Source organism: Salvelinus fontinalis, chromosome 3, assembly GCF_029448725.1.
Source record: "Salvelinus fontinalis isolate EN_2023a chromosome 3, ASM2944872v1, whole genome shotgun sequence".
Lineage (NCBI taxonomy): Eukaryota > Metazoa > Chordata > Actinopteri > Salmoniformes > Salmonidae > Salvelinus > Salvelinus fontinalis.
Window position 1 is genome coordinate 18,632,380 of NC_074667.1, and position 20,493 is coordinate 18,652,872.

Sequence of the window (20,493 nt, forward strand, 5' to 3'; positions counted from 1 at the left end):
CAGTGTGCCCTGTTCCTGTTCCCCGCACTCGCCCTGAGGTGCGTGCCCTCAGCCCGGTACCTCCAGTTCCGGTACCACGCACCAGGCCTATAGTGCGTCTCAGCCGGCCAGAGTCTGCCGTCTGCCCAGCGGTGCCTGAACGGCCCGTCTGCCCAGCTCCGTCTGAGCCATCTGTCTGCCCAGCGCCGTCTGAGCCATCTGTCTGCCCAGCGCCGTCTGAGCCATCTGTCTGCCCAGCTCCGTCTGAGCCATCTGTCTGCCCAGCGCCGTCTGAGCCATCTGTCTGCCCAGCGCCGTCTGAGCCGTCTGTCTGCCCAGCGCCGTCTGAGCCATCTGTCTGCCCAGCGCCGTCTGAGCCATCTGTCTGCCCAGCGCCGTCTGAGCCATCTGTCTGCCCAGCGCCGTCTGAGCCATCTGTCTGCCCAGCGCCATCTGAGTCAGCCGTCTGCCACGAGCCATTAGAGCCGCCCGTCTGTCCCGAGCCAGTAGAGCCGTCCGTCAGTCAGGAGCCGCTAGAGCCGTCCGTCAGTCAGGAGCTGCCAGAGACGCCCGCCAGTCAGGAGCTGCCAGAGACGCCCGCCAGTCAGGAGCTGCCAGAGACGCCCGCCAGTCAGGAGCTGCCAGAGACGCCCGCCAGTCAGGAGCTGCCAGAGACGCCCGCCAGTCAGGAGCTGCCCGACAGTCCGGAGCTGCCGTACAGTCCGGAGCTGCCGTACAGTCCGGAGCTGCCCTACAGTCCGGAGCTGCCGTACAGTCCGGAGCTGCCCTACAGTCCGGAGCTGCCCTACAGTCCGGAGCTGCCACTCAGCCCGGACCTGCCGGAGTCCCTCAGCCAGGACCTGCTGGAGTCCCTCAGCCAGGACCTGCTGCCCCTTATCCCGGTGTTGCCCCTTATCCCGGTGTTGCCCCTTGTCCCGGTGCTGCCCCTTGTCCCGGTGCTGCCCCTTGTCCCGGTGCTGCCCCTTGTCCCGGTGCTGCCCCTTGTCCCGGTGCTGCCCCTTGTCCCGGTGCTGCCCCTTGTCCCGGTGCTGCCCCTTGTCCCGGTGCTGCCCCTTGTCCCGGTGCTGCCCCTTGTCCCGGTGCTGCCCCTTGTCCCGGTGCTGCCCCTTGTCCCGGTGCTGCCCCTTGTCCCGGTGCTGCCCCTTGTCCCGGTGCTGCCCCTTGTCCCGGTGCTGCCCCTTGTCCCGGTGCTGCCCCTTATCCCGGTGCTGCCCCTTCATTTAGGTGGGGTTAGTGGGAGGGTGGTCATTGGGAGGGGGATAAAGAAGCGGGGATTGATTATGGTGGGGTGGGGACCTCGTCCACCGCCAGAGCCGCCACCGTGGACAGACGCCCACCCAGACCCTCCCCTAGACTTTGTGCTGGTGCGCCCGGAGTTCGCACCTTAAGGGGGGGGTTCTGTCACGTTCCTGACCTGTTTTCCTTTGTTTTGTATTCATTTTAGTTGGTCAGGGCGTGAGTTGGGTGGGTTTGTCTATGTTTTGTATTTCTATGTGGGGTTTTGTGTTCGGCCTGGTATGATTCTCAATTAGAGACAGGTGTGTATTGTTTGTCTCTAATTGAGAGTCATACAAAGGCAGCCAGGGTTTCACTGGTGTTTTGTGGGTGTTTGTTCCTGTGTCAGTGTTTGGGCCACACAGGACGGTTGAAGGTTTGTTAGTTTGTTGTTTTGTAGTTTGTAGTGTCTTGTTTGCTGTTCTTCATTAAAAGATGGCTTATTTCCCTCAATCCGCATCTTGGTCCTATCCATGCTCCTTCTCGTCTAAGGGGGAGAACAACATTGACTGCCTTTACATTCACACAGGACACCGGATAAGACAGGAGAAATACTCCAGATATAACAGACTGACCTTAGCCCCCCGACACATAAACTACTGCAGCATAAATACTGGAGGCTGAGACAGGAGGGGTCAGGAGACACTGTGGCCCCATCCGATGATACCTCCGGACAGGGCCAAACAGGCAGGATATAACCCCACCCACTTTGCCAAAGCACAGCCCCCACACCACTAGAGGCATATCTTCACACACCACACTACCACCCCTACTGCCTGACACAGAGCACACACACCACCCCTTCTGCCTGTGCTAGTAAAGGCCACGCACCATTAAAGCTGGATGAACACAGATAAGCAGAAGAGAGAGAAACAGGAAAATGGCTGCAGGGACAAACTTGCTGCGAATATCAGAGATTGTGATGGAAATTAATTCTGCCAGCGAGGGAGGGCAGGCGAGGAAAGTGAAGGAAATCAGTGGCAGCGGTTTTTCGGCTGTGGTAGGGGGAGGAAATACAGTGAGGCAGCATAGCCCCTGGGCTAGCTGAAGGGCCATTCGTACTGGAACTCAATTATGCATCAGTCTGGTGATCCATTGAACATGGTCGCAGCTATGCTAATAGTTTATCAAGTTGCCCAGCTGCAGCCCCCGGCCACGGCACTGTGTCTGCGGAAAGGTCCCTCTTCCCAGGCAACATTAGAAATGTATTGGTGGTTTGGAAATGTGCATCTAATTAATGTTTTTGGAGCACGGTGCAAACTTGTGCAGAAAGTTTTCCCAGTGCTGGTGTGAGTGTTGTGTGATGGAAAAGCTGTGATTTGGAATAGAATGCCTGTCAGTTTATATGTGGATAATGGCAGAAATAATTTGAACAGAATGTGTAGGGAAAGAAAGATGAAACAGGAATAAAAAATGCATTTTTAGACCTCTTACTGGAATTTACTTGTGTGTTTTGAAAAGAACAGCAAACAATACTAGATTAATCCCCATGTCAGCGACGTTGCAAACATTGCTGATTTTGTTTTCTAGACAAAATAAAATATTCAGTGCTACCACTGTCCTTGGACAAGACAAAAGATTCATGTTGTGTTGCTCAACAGTGTGTAATGTTGTTTACCTCCCTTGGTATGACCTTTTACACAGTCAACATATAGACCGCCGCTGTTCGATAGAGACATGAAAACATATTAAAAGTACAGCGGTGCTGGGCTGGGCCATAGTGTAAATGGCTGCAGGTATTAGCAATATATTTCCTGCTGGCCTGACAACGGTGGCAATGGGTGTCAGCACTTCCTATTGGCAGAAGAGAGACCCAATAACTCAAAGGAAGAAAACAATCAATACACCCCACCTCTGTTGTTCTGCTGGCGGTTTCACAACAGAATATGATGGACTGTGACCTTCATGCCTGTGCCGTTGCTGCTAGAGCTTGCTAATTATTGTGCAAATGATAGCGGAGAGGCCGGTAATAAGCAAGACATCACATTCTGACAGGGAATTAGGATCTACCAGCCCCACCACCTTAGCTCTATTGCGGAAGAGAGAAGAAGAGTGTGCTATTACACATTTATTAAGCCCTTTGCTGTTATCTCGGGAAGGACATACCTTCTGGGGTGACTTATATTTGTTTTTCTCAGGTGCCAAGACACACTTTGGGATATATGGCGCTGTGCACTAACCTTCTTTAGTGTCATCTAAGGGTATGAACAATGATTTATATATACACTAGATGACATACGGGGGGCTGTTTTGAAGCCACCACGCCTCCATATTGGTACTCCCCCAACGTTGTAAAAAAAAATATTTTGGAAGCTTTATAAATGCATTTATCAATGTCTACATTTGTTTTTGCCATTTCTATTCTATTGCAGATAACGTAATGCATACTTTTAAATTATGTATAGTGAGCTAAAAAGACAAATACAACATGAAAAAAAAAAAACATTTCCTTAAAGTATATATTTTTAAGTATTTAAGAAATACTTAAATACAATTTTAATTGAAATAATGTAGAATTCCATTCATTTTTATGGAGGACTGCTCCTTCCGGGGAGTGCCAATATGGCCGACTGGTGGCTTCAAAGCCTCTCATTGCCAAATACATAGCATCTGCAATCCAGGGTATATATACATCACTGGGTACGACTTGAAAGGAATATGAGCCTCAGATCTTGTTCCCACATTGCTTCTAAGAGCAAATATTATGCATATACAGTTAATTCGGAAAGTATTCAGACCCCTTGACTTTTTCCATATTTTATTACATTACAGCCATATTCTAAAATGGAATTAAAAAATACAAATCCTCTGCAATCTACACACAATACCCCATAATGACAAAGCAAAAACAGGTTTTAATACATTTTTCAAATTTATAAAAAATAAAAAACAGATAGCTTATTTACATAAGTATTCAGACCCTTTGCTATGAGACTCGAAATTGACCTCAGGTGCATCCTGTTTCTATTGATCATCCTTGACATGTTTCTACAAATTGATTGGATATGATTTCGAAAGGCACAAACCTGTCTACAGTATATAAAGTCCCAAAGTTGACAGTGCATGTCAGAACAAAAACCAAGCCATGTGTTCAAAGGAATTGTCCGTAGAGCTCCGAGACAGGATTGTGTCGAGGCACAGATCTGGGGAAGGGTACCAAAACATTTCTGCAGCATTGAAGGTCCCCAAGAAAACAGTGGCCTCCATCATTCTTAAATTGAAAACATTTGGACCCTTTTTAGAGCTGGCCGCCTGGCCAAACTGAGCAATCGGGGGAGAATATCATTGGTCAGGGAGTTGACCAAGAACCCGATGGTCATTCTGACAGAACTCTAGAGTTCCTCTGTGGAGAAGGGAGAATCTTCCAGAAGGACAACCATCTCTGCTGCACTCTACGAGTCAGGCCTTTATGGTAGAGTGGCCAGACGGAAGCCACTCCTCAGTAAAAGCACATGACAGCCCGCTTGGAGTTTGCCGAAATGCACCTAAAGAGTCTCAGACCATGAGAAACAAGATTCTCTGGTCTTATAAAATATTTATAAAGATTTAACTCTTTGCACTGAATGCCAAGCATCACGTCTGGAGGAAACCTCGCACCATTCCTACGGTGAAGCATGGTGGTGGCAGCATCATGCTGTGTTTTTTTTCAGTGGCAGGGACTGGGAGAAGTCAGGATTGAGGCAAACATGAACAGAGCAAAGTATTGCAAAGCTTCCGAGCGCTCAGGACCTCAGACTGGGGCAAAGGTTTACCTTCCAACAGGACAAAGACCCTAAGCATACAGCCAAGACAGTGCAGGAGTGGCGTCGGGACAAGTCTCTGAATGTCCTTGAGTGGCCGAGCCAGAGTCCAGAGTTGAACCCGATCAAACATCTCTGGGGAGACCGGAAAATAGCTGTGCAGCAACGCTCCCCATCCAACCTGATAGAGCTTGAGAAGAATGGGAAAAACTCCCCAAATACAGGTGTGCCAAGCTTGTAGAGTCATACCCAAGAAGACTTGACGCTGTAATTGCTGCCAAAGGTGCTTCAACAAAGTACTGAGTGAATTGATTAAATGACGGCCATAGGTGGCGCACAATTCGGAGAAGGGGAGGGTTTGGCCGGGGTAGGCCGTCATTGTAAAATAAGAATTAGTTCTTAACTTCTTATGGCTGGGAGGCGCTATTACCACGTTCGGATGAAAGGCGTGCCCAGAGTAAACTGCCTGCTACTCAAGCACAGAAGCTAAGATATGCATATTATTAGTAGATATGGATGGAAAACACTCTCAAGTTTCTAAAACTGTTTAGATGATGTCTGTGAGTATAACAGAACTCATATGGCAGGCAAAAACCTGAGAAAAATCCAACCAGAAAGTGGGAAATCTGAGGTTTGTAGTTTTTCAAGTGATTGCCTATCCAATATACAGAGTAAATTTGGTCCGATTGCACTTCCTAAGGCTTCCACTAGATGTCAACAGTCTGTAGAACGTTGTTTCTGGCTTCTACTGTGAAAGGGGAGATAATAAGAGCTGTTTGAACCAGGGGTCTGGTTGAAAGCCTTTTGTTTAGTCACACACGCAGGCGTGAGCACGAGCTCTGATCCTTTTCATTCTAAAGACAAAGGAATTGTCCGGTTGAAACATTATTGAAGATTTATGATAAAAACACCCTAAAGATTGATTCTATACATCGTTTGACATGTTTTTACGAACTGTAATAGAACTTTTTTGACTTTTCGTCTGGACTTAGTGCTCGCGCCTTGTGCATTTGGATTACTGGACTAAACGCGCAAACAAAAAGGAGGTATTTGGACATAAATTATGGACTTTATCGAACAAAACAAACATTTCTTGTGGAACTGGGATTCCTGGGAGTGCATTCCGATGAAGATCATCAAAGGTAAGTTAATATTTATAATGCTATTTCTGACTTTTGTTGACTCCACAACATGGCGGGTATCTGAGAGCTGTACTCAGATTATCGCATGGTGTGCTTTTGCCGTAAAGCTTTTTTGAAATCTGACACAGCGGTTGCATTAAGGAGAAGTTTATCTAAAGTTCAATGTGTAACACTTGTATCTTTTATCAATGTTTATTATGAGTATTCCTTTAAATTGATGTGGCTCTCTGCAAAATCACCGGATGTTTTGGATGCAAAACATTACTGAACATAACGCACCAATGTGAACTGAGATTTTTTTTATATAAATATGAACTTTATCGAACAAAACATACATGTATTGTGTAACATGAAGACCTATGAGTGCCATCTGATGAAGATCATCAAAGGTTAGTGATTAATTGTATCTCTATTTCTTCTTTTTGTGACTGGTCTCTATATAATTTTTTTTAATGGGCCTATTAGTATTTCTTATGGGCCTATTAATAGACGGTATTTAAACGGTAAAAATGAATAACCTTTTAATGTGTCACACATTCTTTTTTCATCTGATTGTCGATCGAACAAATCCCTCCAAAATAATTCCAGCATCCAAACTGCATGAATACTCGCGCCATTTGATTAATGGAAATAGACTTCTGTTTACAAAACACCAAAAAATGTGCCCAATGACATTCAGCGATTGCCATTGATTAGGCCTACATTAATTGATGCATCTTCCTGACAAATGTTTAAAAAAAAATTGGAGCCTGAAAAGTCAGAAAACCTGAAATGTGGCTGAAACTGTCCTGGTAAAAATAGAATGGTCACATGTATACGGGCACAAGGCGAGACCCAAATGCAGACACAGGAGCAGATGGTTGAGCTCCGATATTTGTTAGAACAAAGGGAGTAGGCAAAGGCAGGTCGGGGACAGGCAAGAATTCATAAACCAGGTCAGAGTCCAAACAGTACCAGGCGATAGGAAGTCTCGAGGTCAGGCCAGGCAGGGGTCAGAAACCTGATCCGAGTCCAAACAGTACAAGGGGATAGGCAGGCTGGTAGTCAGAACAGGAGTGTTCAGGCAGGCGGGTTCAGAGTCAGGACAGGCAATGGTCGAAAACCAGGAGGACTAGAAACAAACAGAGACTGGGAAAAATAGGAGCAAGGAAAAACGCTGGTTGACTTGGCAAACAAGACGAACTGGGATAAATACACCGGGGAAAATAAGCGACACCTGGAGGAGGGGGAGACAATCACAAGGACACGTGAACCAGATCACAGTGTGACAAGTTGGTCAACTTATTAGACTAGGCTACAATGTGTATTACCATGAACTTCAAATAGGCCTACCGGTAGCCAGTGATATTGTGGGGGGGAAAAAATGGTTGGTGAACTGATTCCCGGGCGCGGTACAAAAGCAGTCATGCTCCCTATACTTTCAATGCATTTTTCTGAAAAAGCTGGTTAAACAGCATTTACTTGTGTTTATCCTCCACTAGGCCTACACCACTGCCGGTAGCCTACCCTCTTAACCGAGGCAATTTTACACCCATGAACACAGGCAGAACAGGTAGCCTACATTCAATATAATACATGAGTTGAATCAAAACATGTTTTACACATTGGTTCATGAGTTGCCTATAATTCATGAGTTAATGCTTGGAGTCTTCACAGATCGTGTGACATAAAACAATACCTTTCCTTCATTACATTAATGACATTTATGACAGTGTTAATTGTCATTATTAAGCATTTAGCAAATTAATTACGACATTTAACTAAACCCTGTACGAATCATGGATCTTGGAGATCTTGGAAAATGCACTGTAACTACGCCTACGTAACATTTCGTTACGTTTCGCCGTGAAAACAGTTTTTATGGGCACAGAAATCAAAAATAATGTAAGCCTATGTCATTGCAAAATTGAATGCTTCTAACTGAGCGTTAACCTCTTCTAGCTGAAAGAGTCACCTACAGTGCATTCGGATCACTTGACTTTTTCCACATTTCACAGCCTTATTCTAAAATTGATTACACTGTTTTTTGTCCCTTATCAATCGACACACAATACCCCATATAGACAAAGAAAAAACAGGTTTGTAAATGTATAAAAAATCCTAAACTGAAATATCACATTTAAAAAAGTATTCAGACGCTTTACTCAGTACTTTGTTGAAGCACCTTTGGCAGCGATTACAGCCTTGAGTCTTCTTGGGTATGACGCTACAAGCTTGGCACACCTGTATTTGGGGAGTTTCTCCCATTGTTCTCTGCAAATCCTTTCAAGCTCTGTTAGGTTGGATGGGGATCGTCGCTGTACAGCTATTTTCAGTTCTCTCCAGAGATGTTCAATCTGGCTGGCCCACTCAAGGACATTCAGAGACTTGTCCCAAAGCCACTCCTGAGTTGTCTTGGTTGTTTGCTTATGGCCGTTGTCCTGTTGGAAGGTAAACCTACCATAAGGCCTGATTGGTGGAGTGCTGCAGAGGTGGCTGTCCTTCTGGAAAGTTCTCCCATCTCCACAGAGGAACTCTGGAGCTCTGTCTGAGTGACCACCTCCCTGACCAAGGATCTTCTCCCCCGATTGCTCAGTTTGGCCGGGCGGCCAAATGGTTAAATTAGCATTATTTAGAGACCCCCCCCAAAGTTAGACTTTTGTTGTATTTAGGGGAGTTAATGTCTCATTCAGGGATCTGAGTCCCCCCTGGCTCCCCCATAATTCGCACCTTACCTAAAGTAACAGTAAAACTGACAGTATTGGGTGACTCTTGGAAGTTTGTTTTCAAATAACTGTGTCTGCAAACCCACTGTGCACAGATGTCAATTTAACGTCTATTACACGTTGGTTCAACATAATTTCATTGAAATGACGTGGAGACAACGTTGATCAAAACAGTGTGTGCCAAATTGTATTTTTTTATTTTTATTTCACCTTTATTAACCAGGTAGACTAGTTGAGAACAAGTTCTCATTTACAACTGCGACCTGGCCAAGATAAAGCAAAGCAGTGTGACACAAACAACACAGAGTTACACATGGAATAAACATACATACAGTCAATAACACAATAGAGAAAAAAAGTCTATATACAGTGTGTGCAAATGAGGTAAGATAAGGGAGGTAAAGCAATAAATAGGCCATAGTGGCAAAATAATTACAATATAGCAATTAAACACTGGAGTAATAGATGTGTAGAAGATGAATGTGCAAGTAGAGATACTGGGGTGCAAAGAAGCAAAAAAAAAAAATAACAGTATGGGGATGAGGTAGTTGGATGGGCTATTTACAGATGGGCTATGTTCAGGTGCAGTGATCTGTGAGATGCTCTGACATCTGGAGCTTATAGTTAGTGAGGGAGATATGGGTCTCCAGCTTCAGTGATTTTTGCAATTCGTTCCAGTCATTGGCAGCAGAGAACTAGAAGGAAAGGCGGCCAAAGGAGCAATTGGCTTTGAGGGTGACCAGTGAAACATACCTGCTGGAGAGCGTGCTACGAGTGGGTGCTGCTATGGTGACCAGTGAGCTGAGATAAGGTGGGGCTTTACCTAGCAAAAACTTATAGATGACCTGGAGCCAGTGTGTTTGGCAACGAATATGAAGCGAGGGCCAGCCAACGAGAGCGTACAGGTCGCAGTGGTGGGTAGTATATGGGGCTTTGGTGACAAAACGTATGGCACTGTGATAGACTGCATCCAATTTGCTGAGTAGAGTGTTGGAGGCTATTTTTGTAAATGACATCGCCGAAGTAAAGGATCGGCAGGATAGTCAGTTTTACGAGGGTATGTTTGGCAGCATTAATGAAGAATGCTTTGTTGTGAAATAGGAAGCCGATTCTAGATTTAATTGTGGATTGGAGATGCTTAATGTGAGTTTGGAAGGAGAGTTTACAGTCTAACCAGACACTTAGGTATTTGAAGTTGTCCACATATTCCAAGTCAGAACCATCCAGAGTAGGGCGGGCAGATGCGGGCAGCGATCGTTTGAAGAGCATGCATTTAGTTGCAATGGGAAGTGACAAAAGTCTGCAAAGTGATGGCAACCTTGATGTTATTTGGTTTTCTATTGTCCATAATTATCGATTGTTGAAAGGAATTCTGCATATCTTGTCTAGTATTTCTCTATTAATTCATAGCACCTCATTAAACCTCATTGTCCTCGCAGCAAGTAGAATATCTACCACAGCAACACATCCACCAGGGGACTTACAGTATAATTAATTGACTTCCAAAATTAAAAAAAGTTGAAGAGCAACTTATCATCCAAAGAAAAGGAACTTACAATTTTTGTTTATCATCCTTTTTCCCCCTCATCGCAGATATTTTGATGTTCCTAACCAAGATGTCTCTGAAGGTTCAGACCAGCAACGTCACGAACAAGAACGACCCCAAGTCCATCAACTCACGCGTGTTCATCGGTAACCTCAACACAGCGGTGGTGAAGAAGATGGATGTCGAGACCATCTTCTCGAAATATGGCCGCATGCTGGGCTGCTCTGTGCACAAGGGTTACGCCTTTGTCCAGTACGCCAGCGAGAGGCATGCCAGTGGGGCTGTTATTGGGGAAAACGGACGAATGCTGGCGGGACAGACTTTGGGTGAGTCCTGTTTGGGTTCTTCTCTCATTCGTCTGAATAGTGAATACTACCCAGCTAGCACATAACGTTCTAAGAACCATATGTTTCTTAGAGTTTGGTGAGAGCGTGGTTGACCTATGGTTATGTTTGCATACAACCTTCCCACAACTTTCTGGGAATGGTGCAGGATAGTTGCTTGGTTTAGGAACATTCTCAGCCAGTGCTTCATTTGTAAATCGGGAGGTGCCGGAACAAAAAGTGAGCGCGAGAGGGGGGTGGCCTGGGGAGCTCTGAGGTACCGGAATGCATGAAAAAAAACACCTTTATAAAAAAGCATTGCATGCATATCATCTCATTTGCATAGTAGCATAGAGCAGTAGAGTAGAGGCACTTACAGAAGTTGTACACATGGTGAATATTGTTGTGGCCTAGGATCTGGGAAAATTTTGGCTTTTTATAAAGGCATTTCATGCAATTCTACATAATAAAAAATTTGGCATAATATTTTTTTATGCCGCGTTCGAAACAACTGGGAATTCGGAACTGGGAAATCTCCAACTTCCAACTTCAGTGCATTCAAGACAACTGGGAACTCGGAAAAAACTAGCTCCACCTGGGAAAATGTTTGTTTTGAACGGTCAGTCAACTCAGAATTCCAAGTTGGGAACTCCGCCTCTTTCCAGAGCTCCAGCTTTCCCGACCTGAAGTTAACTGACGTCATGAATCGACCTAGTTTTTTTCTGAGTTCCCAGTTATCTTGAAAGCACCTTAATACCGCACAAATGATCAAAATGACAGGCTACTTTGACAATGACTAACTGAGAATCTAAAAATGAACCTTGTCTTGAATCCATCAATAGCCTAGGTGTGTGGAGACATGTAGGCTACAATTTGAGGAGGAAAATATAGTCATAAAAATACTTTCCACTTTCACCGACTGACCCAATGATGTGTAGCTCACTTGCAGGTGATGGCCCATGCACTCATTCTAAAAGCCTCTCTCGTTCTTGTTTTACTTTGTAAAACAATATTTGGAAGTTGTTGAAATATTTCAGTAGCCTACAGCAGACAGATTGGGGTCTTCTCTTTTCAGAAGGAGCCATTTGCTTTCCAACCTGTGTTTTTCCACAATTGTATTTGAAATATTGCAAAAGGCCTGTTTTGTCTGCATGCTGTTTGTTCACTGACAGATTTTTCCTGTGTTCCCGACTGTAGTCTATGCCTTGTTATTGGGCTACACTCCATTTACATTTAAGTCATTTAGCAGACGCTCTTATCCAGAGCGACTTACAAATTGGAAAGTTCATACATATTCATCCTGGTCCCCCCGTGGGGAATGAACCCACAACCCTGGCGTTGCAAGCGCCATGCTCTACCAACTGAGCCACACGGGACACTCCACAGCTAGGCTATTTTTTAAAGAAGCTATTGATCTTCTGTGGTTAAATTATAGGCTTTGTCATGGTGTAGTAGGCTATTCTGAATTATTTAATTTCTTTTTGAACAGTAGGTCTAACTTTGGCAAATTTATTTCAATTATTTAGGGGTGCTGAAGCTCCACCATAACCATTCGGGCGGCTAAGATTTCTATAAGGAAATAAATAATGAAGTGCAAAGCTTGAGTGATGAGAGTTGCAGACTCATGTCAATCAGTGAGAGAGGGAGAGAGATCATAGAAAGTGAATCTCTGAAACAGACTCGCTTCTCACACAGCCATGGCCACGCGTTGGTCTCAAACATAGGTTACAATGTTGCGCAAACAATAAGCCCGGCCCTAGTCTAGGTGATGTGGATAAGGCGGAGTCAGGCGCAGGACACAGAGATGAGTAATAATCGTAACTGTACTCAAAATAAACAATCTTCCATCAAGGAGAACAAAATTCCAGAGCACATAAACGGGACAACTTGACAACAATAAACACGCACAAAACCATGATGGAACCAGAGGGTTAAATAGGGAATAAATTATAATGTAATGGAAACCAGGTGTGTACAATCAAGACCAAACAAAAGGAAAAATAAATGTAGATCGGTGGAGACTAGAAAGCCGGTGACGTCGGCCGCCGAACGCCGCCCAAACAAGGAGAGGCACCAACTTCTTGCGGAAGTCGTGACAGGCCCAACCCAAATCAACTCTTAGAGTATCAGGCCCAGGCTGAAAATTGACTTTTTCACATTTGTTTTTTTTCTTGGGGGCAGAAGGATTAACGAAAAGGCAACTCAAATGAACTTTGATCGCTTTTATTATCATTTTTACTTTGCAAAAAGTTACAATAATTGTTCACGCCATGCGAGGTACTGGATCCGGCCAAATATGTTCCAGAATGAAACAGTCCAAAACGGACAGGTCCCAGATCCTGTTCCAGCAGGATCCAGCTCAAATTAAGCACTGTTCTCAGCACATGGCAACTCTTAATAGAGAGCTTGGAATTTCATTACTTAAAGAAAGTTTCCTAAAGGTGGTGGTTAAACTTTATTTCCATTTTAGTATGTACCCCATGTATAATCCAGCAGCCTTGGCTACAGGTCGGCGCTGTTTATTTTGGTCTTGCATCAACTACCTCTGGGAATGAGAGAGCAGAGTGAGCTTCTGGGCCGCGGCTAAGAGCAGTGGGTATATAAACCACTCTTACAGCATTCCCTGTAGTCCTTATCAGGCCTTTGAAGAGTGGTGCTTGTTATCAGAGTATTGATCTCAATGGAACATGGAGATTAACCTCCTGACTGTGTGGTGAGCCACAGAGGAATACCAGCGCAGACTGCACTGCACTGGGAATCATTTAACACCCTGCTACTGGTTGTCTGGTAAAGCTTCATCCCCCATTACACGCTGGACAGTTTCAGGGAACTAAATGTGAGTGGAGGAAAAGACCAGAAAAGTCACATTGGGCAGTATTTTGATTTGTCGTGAATTTTTATACATTTATTTATATACATTTTTTTCCTCCCAATGAGTGATTTACGGAAAAGAGATGTGTGCACTTGACTCTGAATTGGGCCTAAAGAGATTGTTATCAAATAGATATCAAATTACATATCACTCTTCTTAGCTACACATCATCTCTCATGGTGCACTACTTTTGACCAGAGTCCAATGGGCATAATCCTATATAGGGAATAGGGTGCCATTTGGGAAGCAGTCATACTGTTGCTAGCCACTGCAGTAAATTGCTTGACTTGTCCACTTATGCAGGCTACACAGCTTTACACATATCACCTCTGTATCACATAACGCTCAGGATACCGCTTATTAACTAGCAGCTGGAAACCTCGGTTTTCATTTCAACTTTGTCCTCCAAAATTAGATCTAGGTTAATCAGCTGTGGCATGGGCCGCTGTAACCACTGGTAATGTACCCCGGCAACAGGGCCTTTGCTGCCCTTCATGCAGATAGATGAGAGGCAGGCCGGGGCCAGGTGTTGACTCTGCAGGTGCCCATACCCAGCTAGCACATAACGTTCTGAGAACCATATGTTTCTTAGAACTTGGTGAGAGCGTTGTTGTCCTATGGTTGTTTTGAATACAACCTTCCCACAACTTTCTGGGAATGGTGCAGGATAGTTCTCAGCTCATTTAATGACAAAAAAACTTTACTTTACTTTAACAAAACATTTCCTAAAAGTCCAAAGATGGTTACATTTAATTTAAATGTTGGTAATGTTCTAGGAACGTTCTCTAACTGGTTTGACATTGGGAATGTTCTCAAAAAAACATCTATTGGAATTTCAGTACTTCAGCATAACGTTTCCTACAGGTTTCCTCGTGGTTCTATTTAAAGTCAACTTTAATAAAACTTTCCATAAAAAAACACAAGAAAATGTTAGTAAGTTCAGAGAATGTTATTTAAAAACACATTAGTTCTCAGAACGTTAACAAAACATCCCATAAAAAACAAAAATGTACGTTCCCACAACTTCCAAGGAACCAAATGTCCTAGCTGGGTAGGCTCACGGGGGGAATCAGAGCGGGTTTAAAGTGCTCACTGACTCATGCCAACGCTTTCAAATACCCTGGTCCCGGCAGACCGAAATACTCGGACATGCCAACACAGACACAAACACACATGCACAGACACATAAACAAAGACTTTCAAAGATACACACAACCTGATGCACACACACACACACACACAAACAAACACGCACCTACTCATATACACACACACACCTTCTGAAAAACACAAGCACACACAATCTGCAACATATAGACTGTAGGCTCACACCTACTCTCTCTCGCAAACACACACTCACACTCAAACACACACACACACAGCTCATTCACGTCACAGTCAAGTTAACAGGCTTTCAGTGTGGAGTGAGGCCCCAGCGTACACCTCACAGCCTCATCCTTAATCCCCACACGGTGGGTGTGCCCAGAGAGCACAATCAGGATTGTGTCCACAGGAGCCAGAGAGAGTGACAGCTAGGGATCAGGCCACTGATGCTAGCTTTAGCTACATTCCAGTGGAGGGAGAGGCAGAGAGAGGCGTAGCATGGCTAAACACCTCCCTCTGGTGGAGATGGTAGGGCTGCACAAACATCAAGGTTGTCAGGCATTTATGTTGCCCTTTTATGGCTAGACGTGATCTAGAATCAGCTTCCCCTCCCCAATCCGAATCTTAATCATTAGTAGAGAAAATGCTAAACTGACCCAAGATCATCATGTAGCCTTCTGTCGTGTTCGATCACACATATTTTGATCATTGTTGAGTGGTCCCTGCACACCATGGCAAATATGTGATTGGAACAGTAGCAACAGGGTGTCTACATATGATGCAACAAACGCGTCTCAATAGCATTGTTGTCTGAAAAGCATCGACTAAACAATGTTTTGTACTGATGGAAAATAAAGGACTTCACAACTTTATTGCTCAATTTCACCTTATATTGTAAAAGATAAATGATCAACTTCATCATCCAAGCATTACACGGAACACATTCACAGCCAAACTCATTCCATAAACCAGTTTAAATTTGCGCTGACAGGTTGCGCTGACAGACTTGTTTACAATGCACCACTTCTCTGGTGGGCACATCAGAGAAATGTAATATTGTTTAGAAATGCGATACGTGTCAGCTAAGCTAACAGCGGCTAAATCCTTTATGATAGCAGCCATGTTTGTTTATGTTTGACAAATATTACACATTTTCGATGTGCTTGTTACAGTGTATACAAGAACCGGACCACATGACTTACCATTTTTGACAAATCACAAAGCACACAGGTTATCACCTCACAGATTATCACGTCACATACAGGGAAAGGAAATGGAATAGGGGATACCTAGTCAGTTGTACAATGGAATGCATTCAACTGAAATGTGTCTTTCGTATTTAACCCAACCACTCTGAATCAGAGAGGTGCGGGGGGCTGCCTTTATCAACATCCATGCCATTGGCACCCGGGGAACAGTGGGTTAACTGCCTTGCTCGGGGGCAGAACAACAGATTTTTACCTTGTCAGGTCTGTGATTCGATCCAACAGCCTTTCACAATCTTATTGTGTAGCCTAGCGGTGTTGCGAAAGCTAACCGGGGTTGACAGATTTGGATGAAACCATTTTAGGGGTGTTTGTGGGGATTATAACTATGATGGGGGATTCATCAATAAATGGGGGGGAGGGGGGGCAAGCACAGGAGAAGTTTATAAAATGAATAAGAATAAAACCCCTGGAAAGAAACCATCGTTACAATCTAAGTCAGTCCTGACAGAGAACATAATTGTTGACAGATACTCATAGCCAATTGAGTATAGAGTAATGATATTTTGTAATTCTGATGAAGAATCTGTGTATGAGAGTGAGTCGGATCAATCAGATAGTGACAATTAATATCTGCCCCCCAACCTTCTGGACTGTGAGTGTGAGATGTTTGAGGACAATGGTGCCCACCTCATTACTTTTTTTTGTCAATAAATCTTTTAATTAATTTATCAACATGACATTACATAACACTAATAACAACAAAAACACAACACTCAACAAGACAGTAAACAAGACAGCACCTTTCAACCATATATCAGTGGTTAGAAAATGAAACAGCAAATAAAAATAAAAATAAATAACTATATATTTATTTAAATGCCAAAAAAAACACCCATTACATATATATTTGTTCTAATTTATGCCCTAGCTTCTCCCCCGCATGTCCCTTATATAATTCAATAAGTGTTATCTTACTTACCCATATCTTACTAAATTTCCCTTTCCTCTCCTGTAATTTTGCTATCTTTGATTCATAAGATGCCGTCTCCACCATGAGTTTGAGCCAATCTGTTGATTTCTGACTATCTGCGCTCTTCCAGTTACGTAGTATGAAGCTAGCCGCAGTAAGAAAACCCACTGAGGCAAGACCTAACTCTGCTTTGCTAATACCTGGTCGTAAAATAGATATCCCCTAATAGTGGGGACTCTGGGATAGGCTATCTATGAACAATCTTATAATGTGTAAATTTCCCCCTTGTATCCCTGGCACACCACCATACATTGGAAACAAAATGTTTCCATACATCTTCCTCAATGTCACAATTTAGATCCCTCTGCCAAATCAACCTTCAATTCTCACAGTTTCCATATTGTGCATGTGAGACTCTTTTATAAAACACTGAAACGGAGTGTGATATTCCTGACAACATGAAATGTTGTTCTAACAAGTTTTAATCTCTCTGGGGGTTAATACTCATAAGAGACCCCATGCAGCTCCTTAGTTGTAAGTATTTCCAGAAATCTCCCTTATCTGGCAAATTAAATGTTCCCTTCAGGTCCTGATAAGACTTAAGCACTCCTTTCTCATATATAGCCCCTAGTGCATGCAGGCCTTGTCTAAGCCATACCTCCCAGATAAATGCATGTTTTCCTATGCAAACCGATGGGTTGTGCCATATTTTGGTTTAAACTGGGAAATTCCAAACATCTTTTGAATCTTAACCCATACCTCTCAGGAATGTTGTAGGATTGGGTTATCCTCTTCAGTTGTCTGTCTCTGAATTTTGGGGGGTGATAAGGCCTCAATAGGCTTCAACGAGACTGTGATAGACCTCTCAATCTGAGTCCATCCCAAATGGAAATCATAATTGTCCCAGTGTCTGGCCAATTTGTCTACTTGTGATATGTTGTATAGTTCTACTTTGGGTAATGCTAGTCCTCCTTCATCCCTTGGAAGATATAACTTGTTCACATTTATTCTGGGATTTTTCCCATCCCAAAAATAATCCTTAATCATTTGTTTGTACTGTTTAAATAGTAAGGGAGAAATGGTCACAGGGAGCATCATGGACACATAATAAAACGTTGGGGACACAACAATTTTAACAATATATAGTATGTATGATTAAGTATGATTAAGCAGCCTCCATTTATCAACATTATTTCTTAATTTTTTGTAGTCGTGGCATCATATTAATTTGCATGATATTCAGAAGTTTGTTGCTCAATTTTATACCCAGGTATTTCATCCCTGATGGTGTCCATTTGAACTGTAATGAAGTAATTGCAACAGGAGGACAGAATTTGGATACAGGCATAGTTTCTGACTTCTGTCAATAAATCTTATAGCCAGATATCTGTGAGAAAATGTCAATTGTGTTCAAACCCAAAGCGATTGATGTGGCCGTTTCCCTAATGAGTAACAATATGTCGTCAGCATATAAAAACAGTTTATGTTCTCTGGCACCTCCAATCACTCCTTTGATTCCTGAATCAGCTCTAATTACTGCTGCCAGGGGCTCCAAAAATAGAGTAAAAAGGAGAGGTGAGAGAGGACTACCCTGATGTGTTCCCCTCGACAGATTTAAAAAAAGAAAGAGATCATACCATTTCTGAGGACTGCTGCTCTTGGATTGGAGTATAATACCTTAACCCACTTGATAAATCCAGTGCCAAAGCCAAACTTCTCAAGGGTATTCAGTTGAAGTCGGAAGTTTACATACACCTGAGCCAAATACATTTAAACTCAGTTTCACAGTTTCTGACATTTAATCCCAGTAAAATTCCCTGTCCTAGTTCAGTTAGGATCACTTTATTTTAAGAATGTAACATGTCAGAATAATAGTAGAGAGAATGATTTATTTCAGTTTTTATTTATTTTGTCACATTCCCAGTGGGTCAGAAGTTTACATACACTCAATTAGTATTTGGTAGCATTGCCTTTAAATTGTTTAACTTGGGCCAAACGTTTTGGGTAGCCTTCCACAAGCTTCCCACAATAAATTGGGTGAATTTTGTCCCATTCCTCCTGACAGAGCTGGTGTAACTGAGTCAGGTTTGTAGGCCTCCTTTCTCGCACACGCTTTTTCAGTTTTGCCCACACATTTTCTATAGGATTGAGGTCAGGGCTTTGTGATGGCCACTCCAATACATTGACTTTCTTGTCCTTAAGACATTTTGCCACAACTTTGGATGTATGCTTGGGGTCATTATCCATTTGGATGACCCATTTGCAACCAAGCTTTAACTTCCTGACTGATGTCTTGAGATGTTGCTTCAATATATCCACATAATTTTCCTGCCTCATGATGCCATCTATTTTGTGAAATGCACCAGTCCCTCTTGCAGCAAAGCACCCCTACAACATGATGCTGCCACCCCCCTTTTTCACGGTTGGTATGTTGTTCTTTGGCTTGCAAGCGTCCCCCTTTTTCCTACAAACATAACAATGATCATTATGGCCTATTTTTGTTTCATCAGACCAGAGGAAATTTCTCCAAAAAGTACGATCTTTGTCCCCATGTGCAGTTGCAAATCGTAGTCTGGCTTTATGGCGGTTATGGAGCAGTGGCTTCTTCCTTGCTGAGCGGCCTTTCAGGTTATGTCGATATAGGACTCGTTTTACTGTGGATATTGATACTTTTGTACCTGTTTCCTCCAGCATCTTCACGAGGTCCTTTGCTGTTGTTCTGGGATGGATTTGCACTTTTCGCACCAAAGTACGCTCATCTCTAGGAGACAGAACGCGTTTCCTTCCTGAGCGGTATGATGGCTGCGTGGTCCCATGCTGTTTATGCTAGCGTACTATTGTGTGTACAGATGAACGTGTCTATCAGGCAACCAAAACAAAGGATGATGACCAAGTACATGTGTGTGCCTTGTAACACAATCTTGTGTGCAGTCCCTAACTTTGGCAAGTACCACACCCTCAAACAGTTGAAAGTATGCCTATGCGTCTGACAGGAATATCTAATTGATCTATGAGGTGTATATAATGACTGATAGCAGAAGGAGAAGTAAAATATGTGTGTTTGGAGGGGATATCAAATACATTAAAATAGACTTAGCAAAAAAAAAACGTCCTCTCTGTCAACTGCGTTTATTTTCAGCAAACTTAACATGTGTAAATATTTGTATGAACATAAGATTCAACAACTGACATAAACTGAACAAGTTCCACAGACGTGACTAACAGAAATTGAATAATGTGTCCCTGAACAAAGGAGGGGATCAAAAGTAACAGTCAGTATCTGGTGTGGCCACCAGCTGCATTAAGTACTGCAGTGCATCTCCTCGTCATGGACTGCACCAGATTTTCCAGTTCTTGCTGTGAGATGTTACTCCACTCTTCCACCAAGGCACCTGCAAGTTCCCGGACATTTATGGGGGGAATGGCCCTAGCCCTCACCCTCCGATCCAACAGGTCCCAGACGTGCTCAATGGGATTGAGATCCGGGCTCTTCGCTGGCCATGGCAGAACACTGACATTCCTGTCTTGCAGGAAATCATGCACAGAACGAGCAGTATGGCTGGTGGCATTGTTATGCTGGAGGGTCATGTCAGGATGAGCCTGCAGGA

General features: G+C 43.6%; 1 protein-coding gene across 3 annotated transcripts in view; it reads left to right on the forward strand.

The window, feature by feature from the left end:
• The window catches only part of raly (RALY heterogeneous nuclear ribonucleoprotein), a 154,363-nt gene that overhangs the window by 83,177 nt on the left and 50,693 nt on the right, over positions 1–20,493 (forward strand). For all 3 annotated transcript variants that reach the window (XM_055908357.1, XM_055908369.1, XM_055908361.1), the window contains one exon: positions 10,456–10,734. In XM_055908357.1, the coding sequence (XP_055764332.1) occupies positions 10,464–10,734 (271 nt within the window). In that variant the 5' untranslated portion in view covers positions 10,456–10,463. The remainder of the gene's footprint in view (positions 1–10,455; positions 10,735–20,493) is intronic.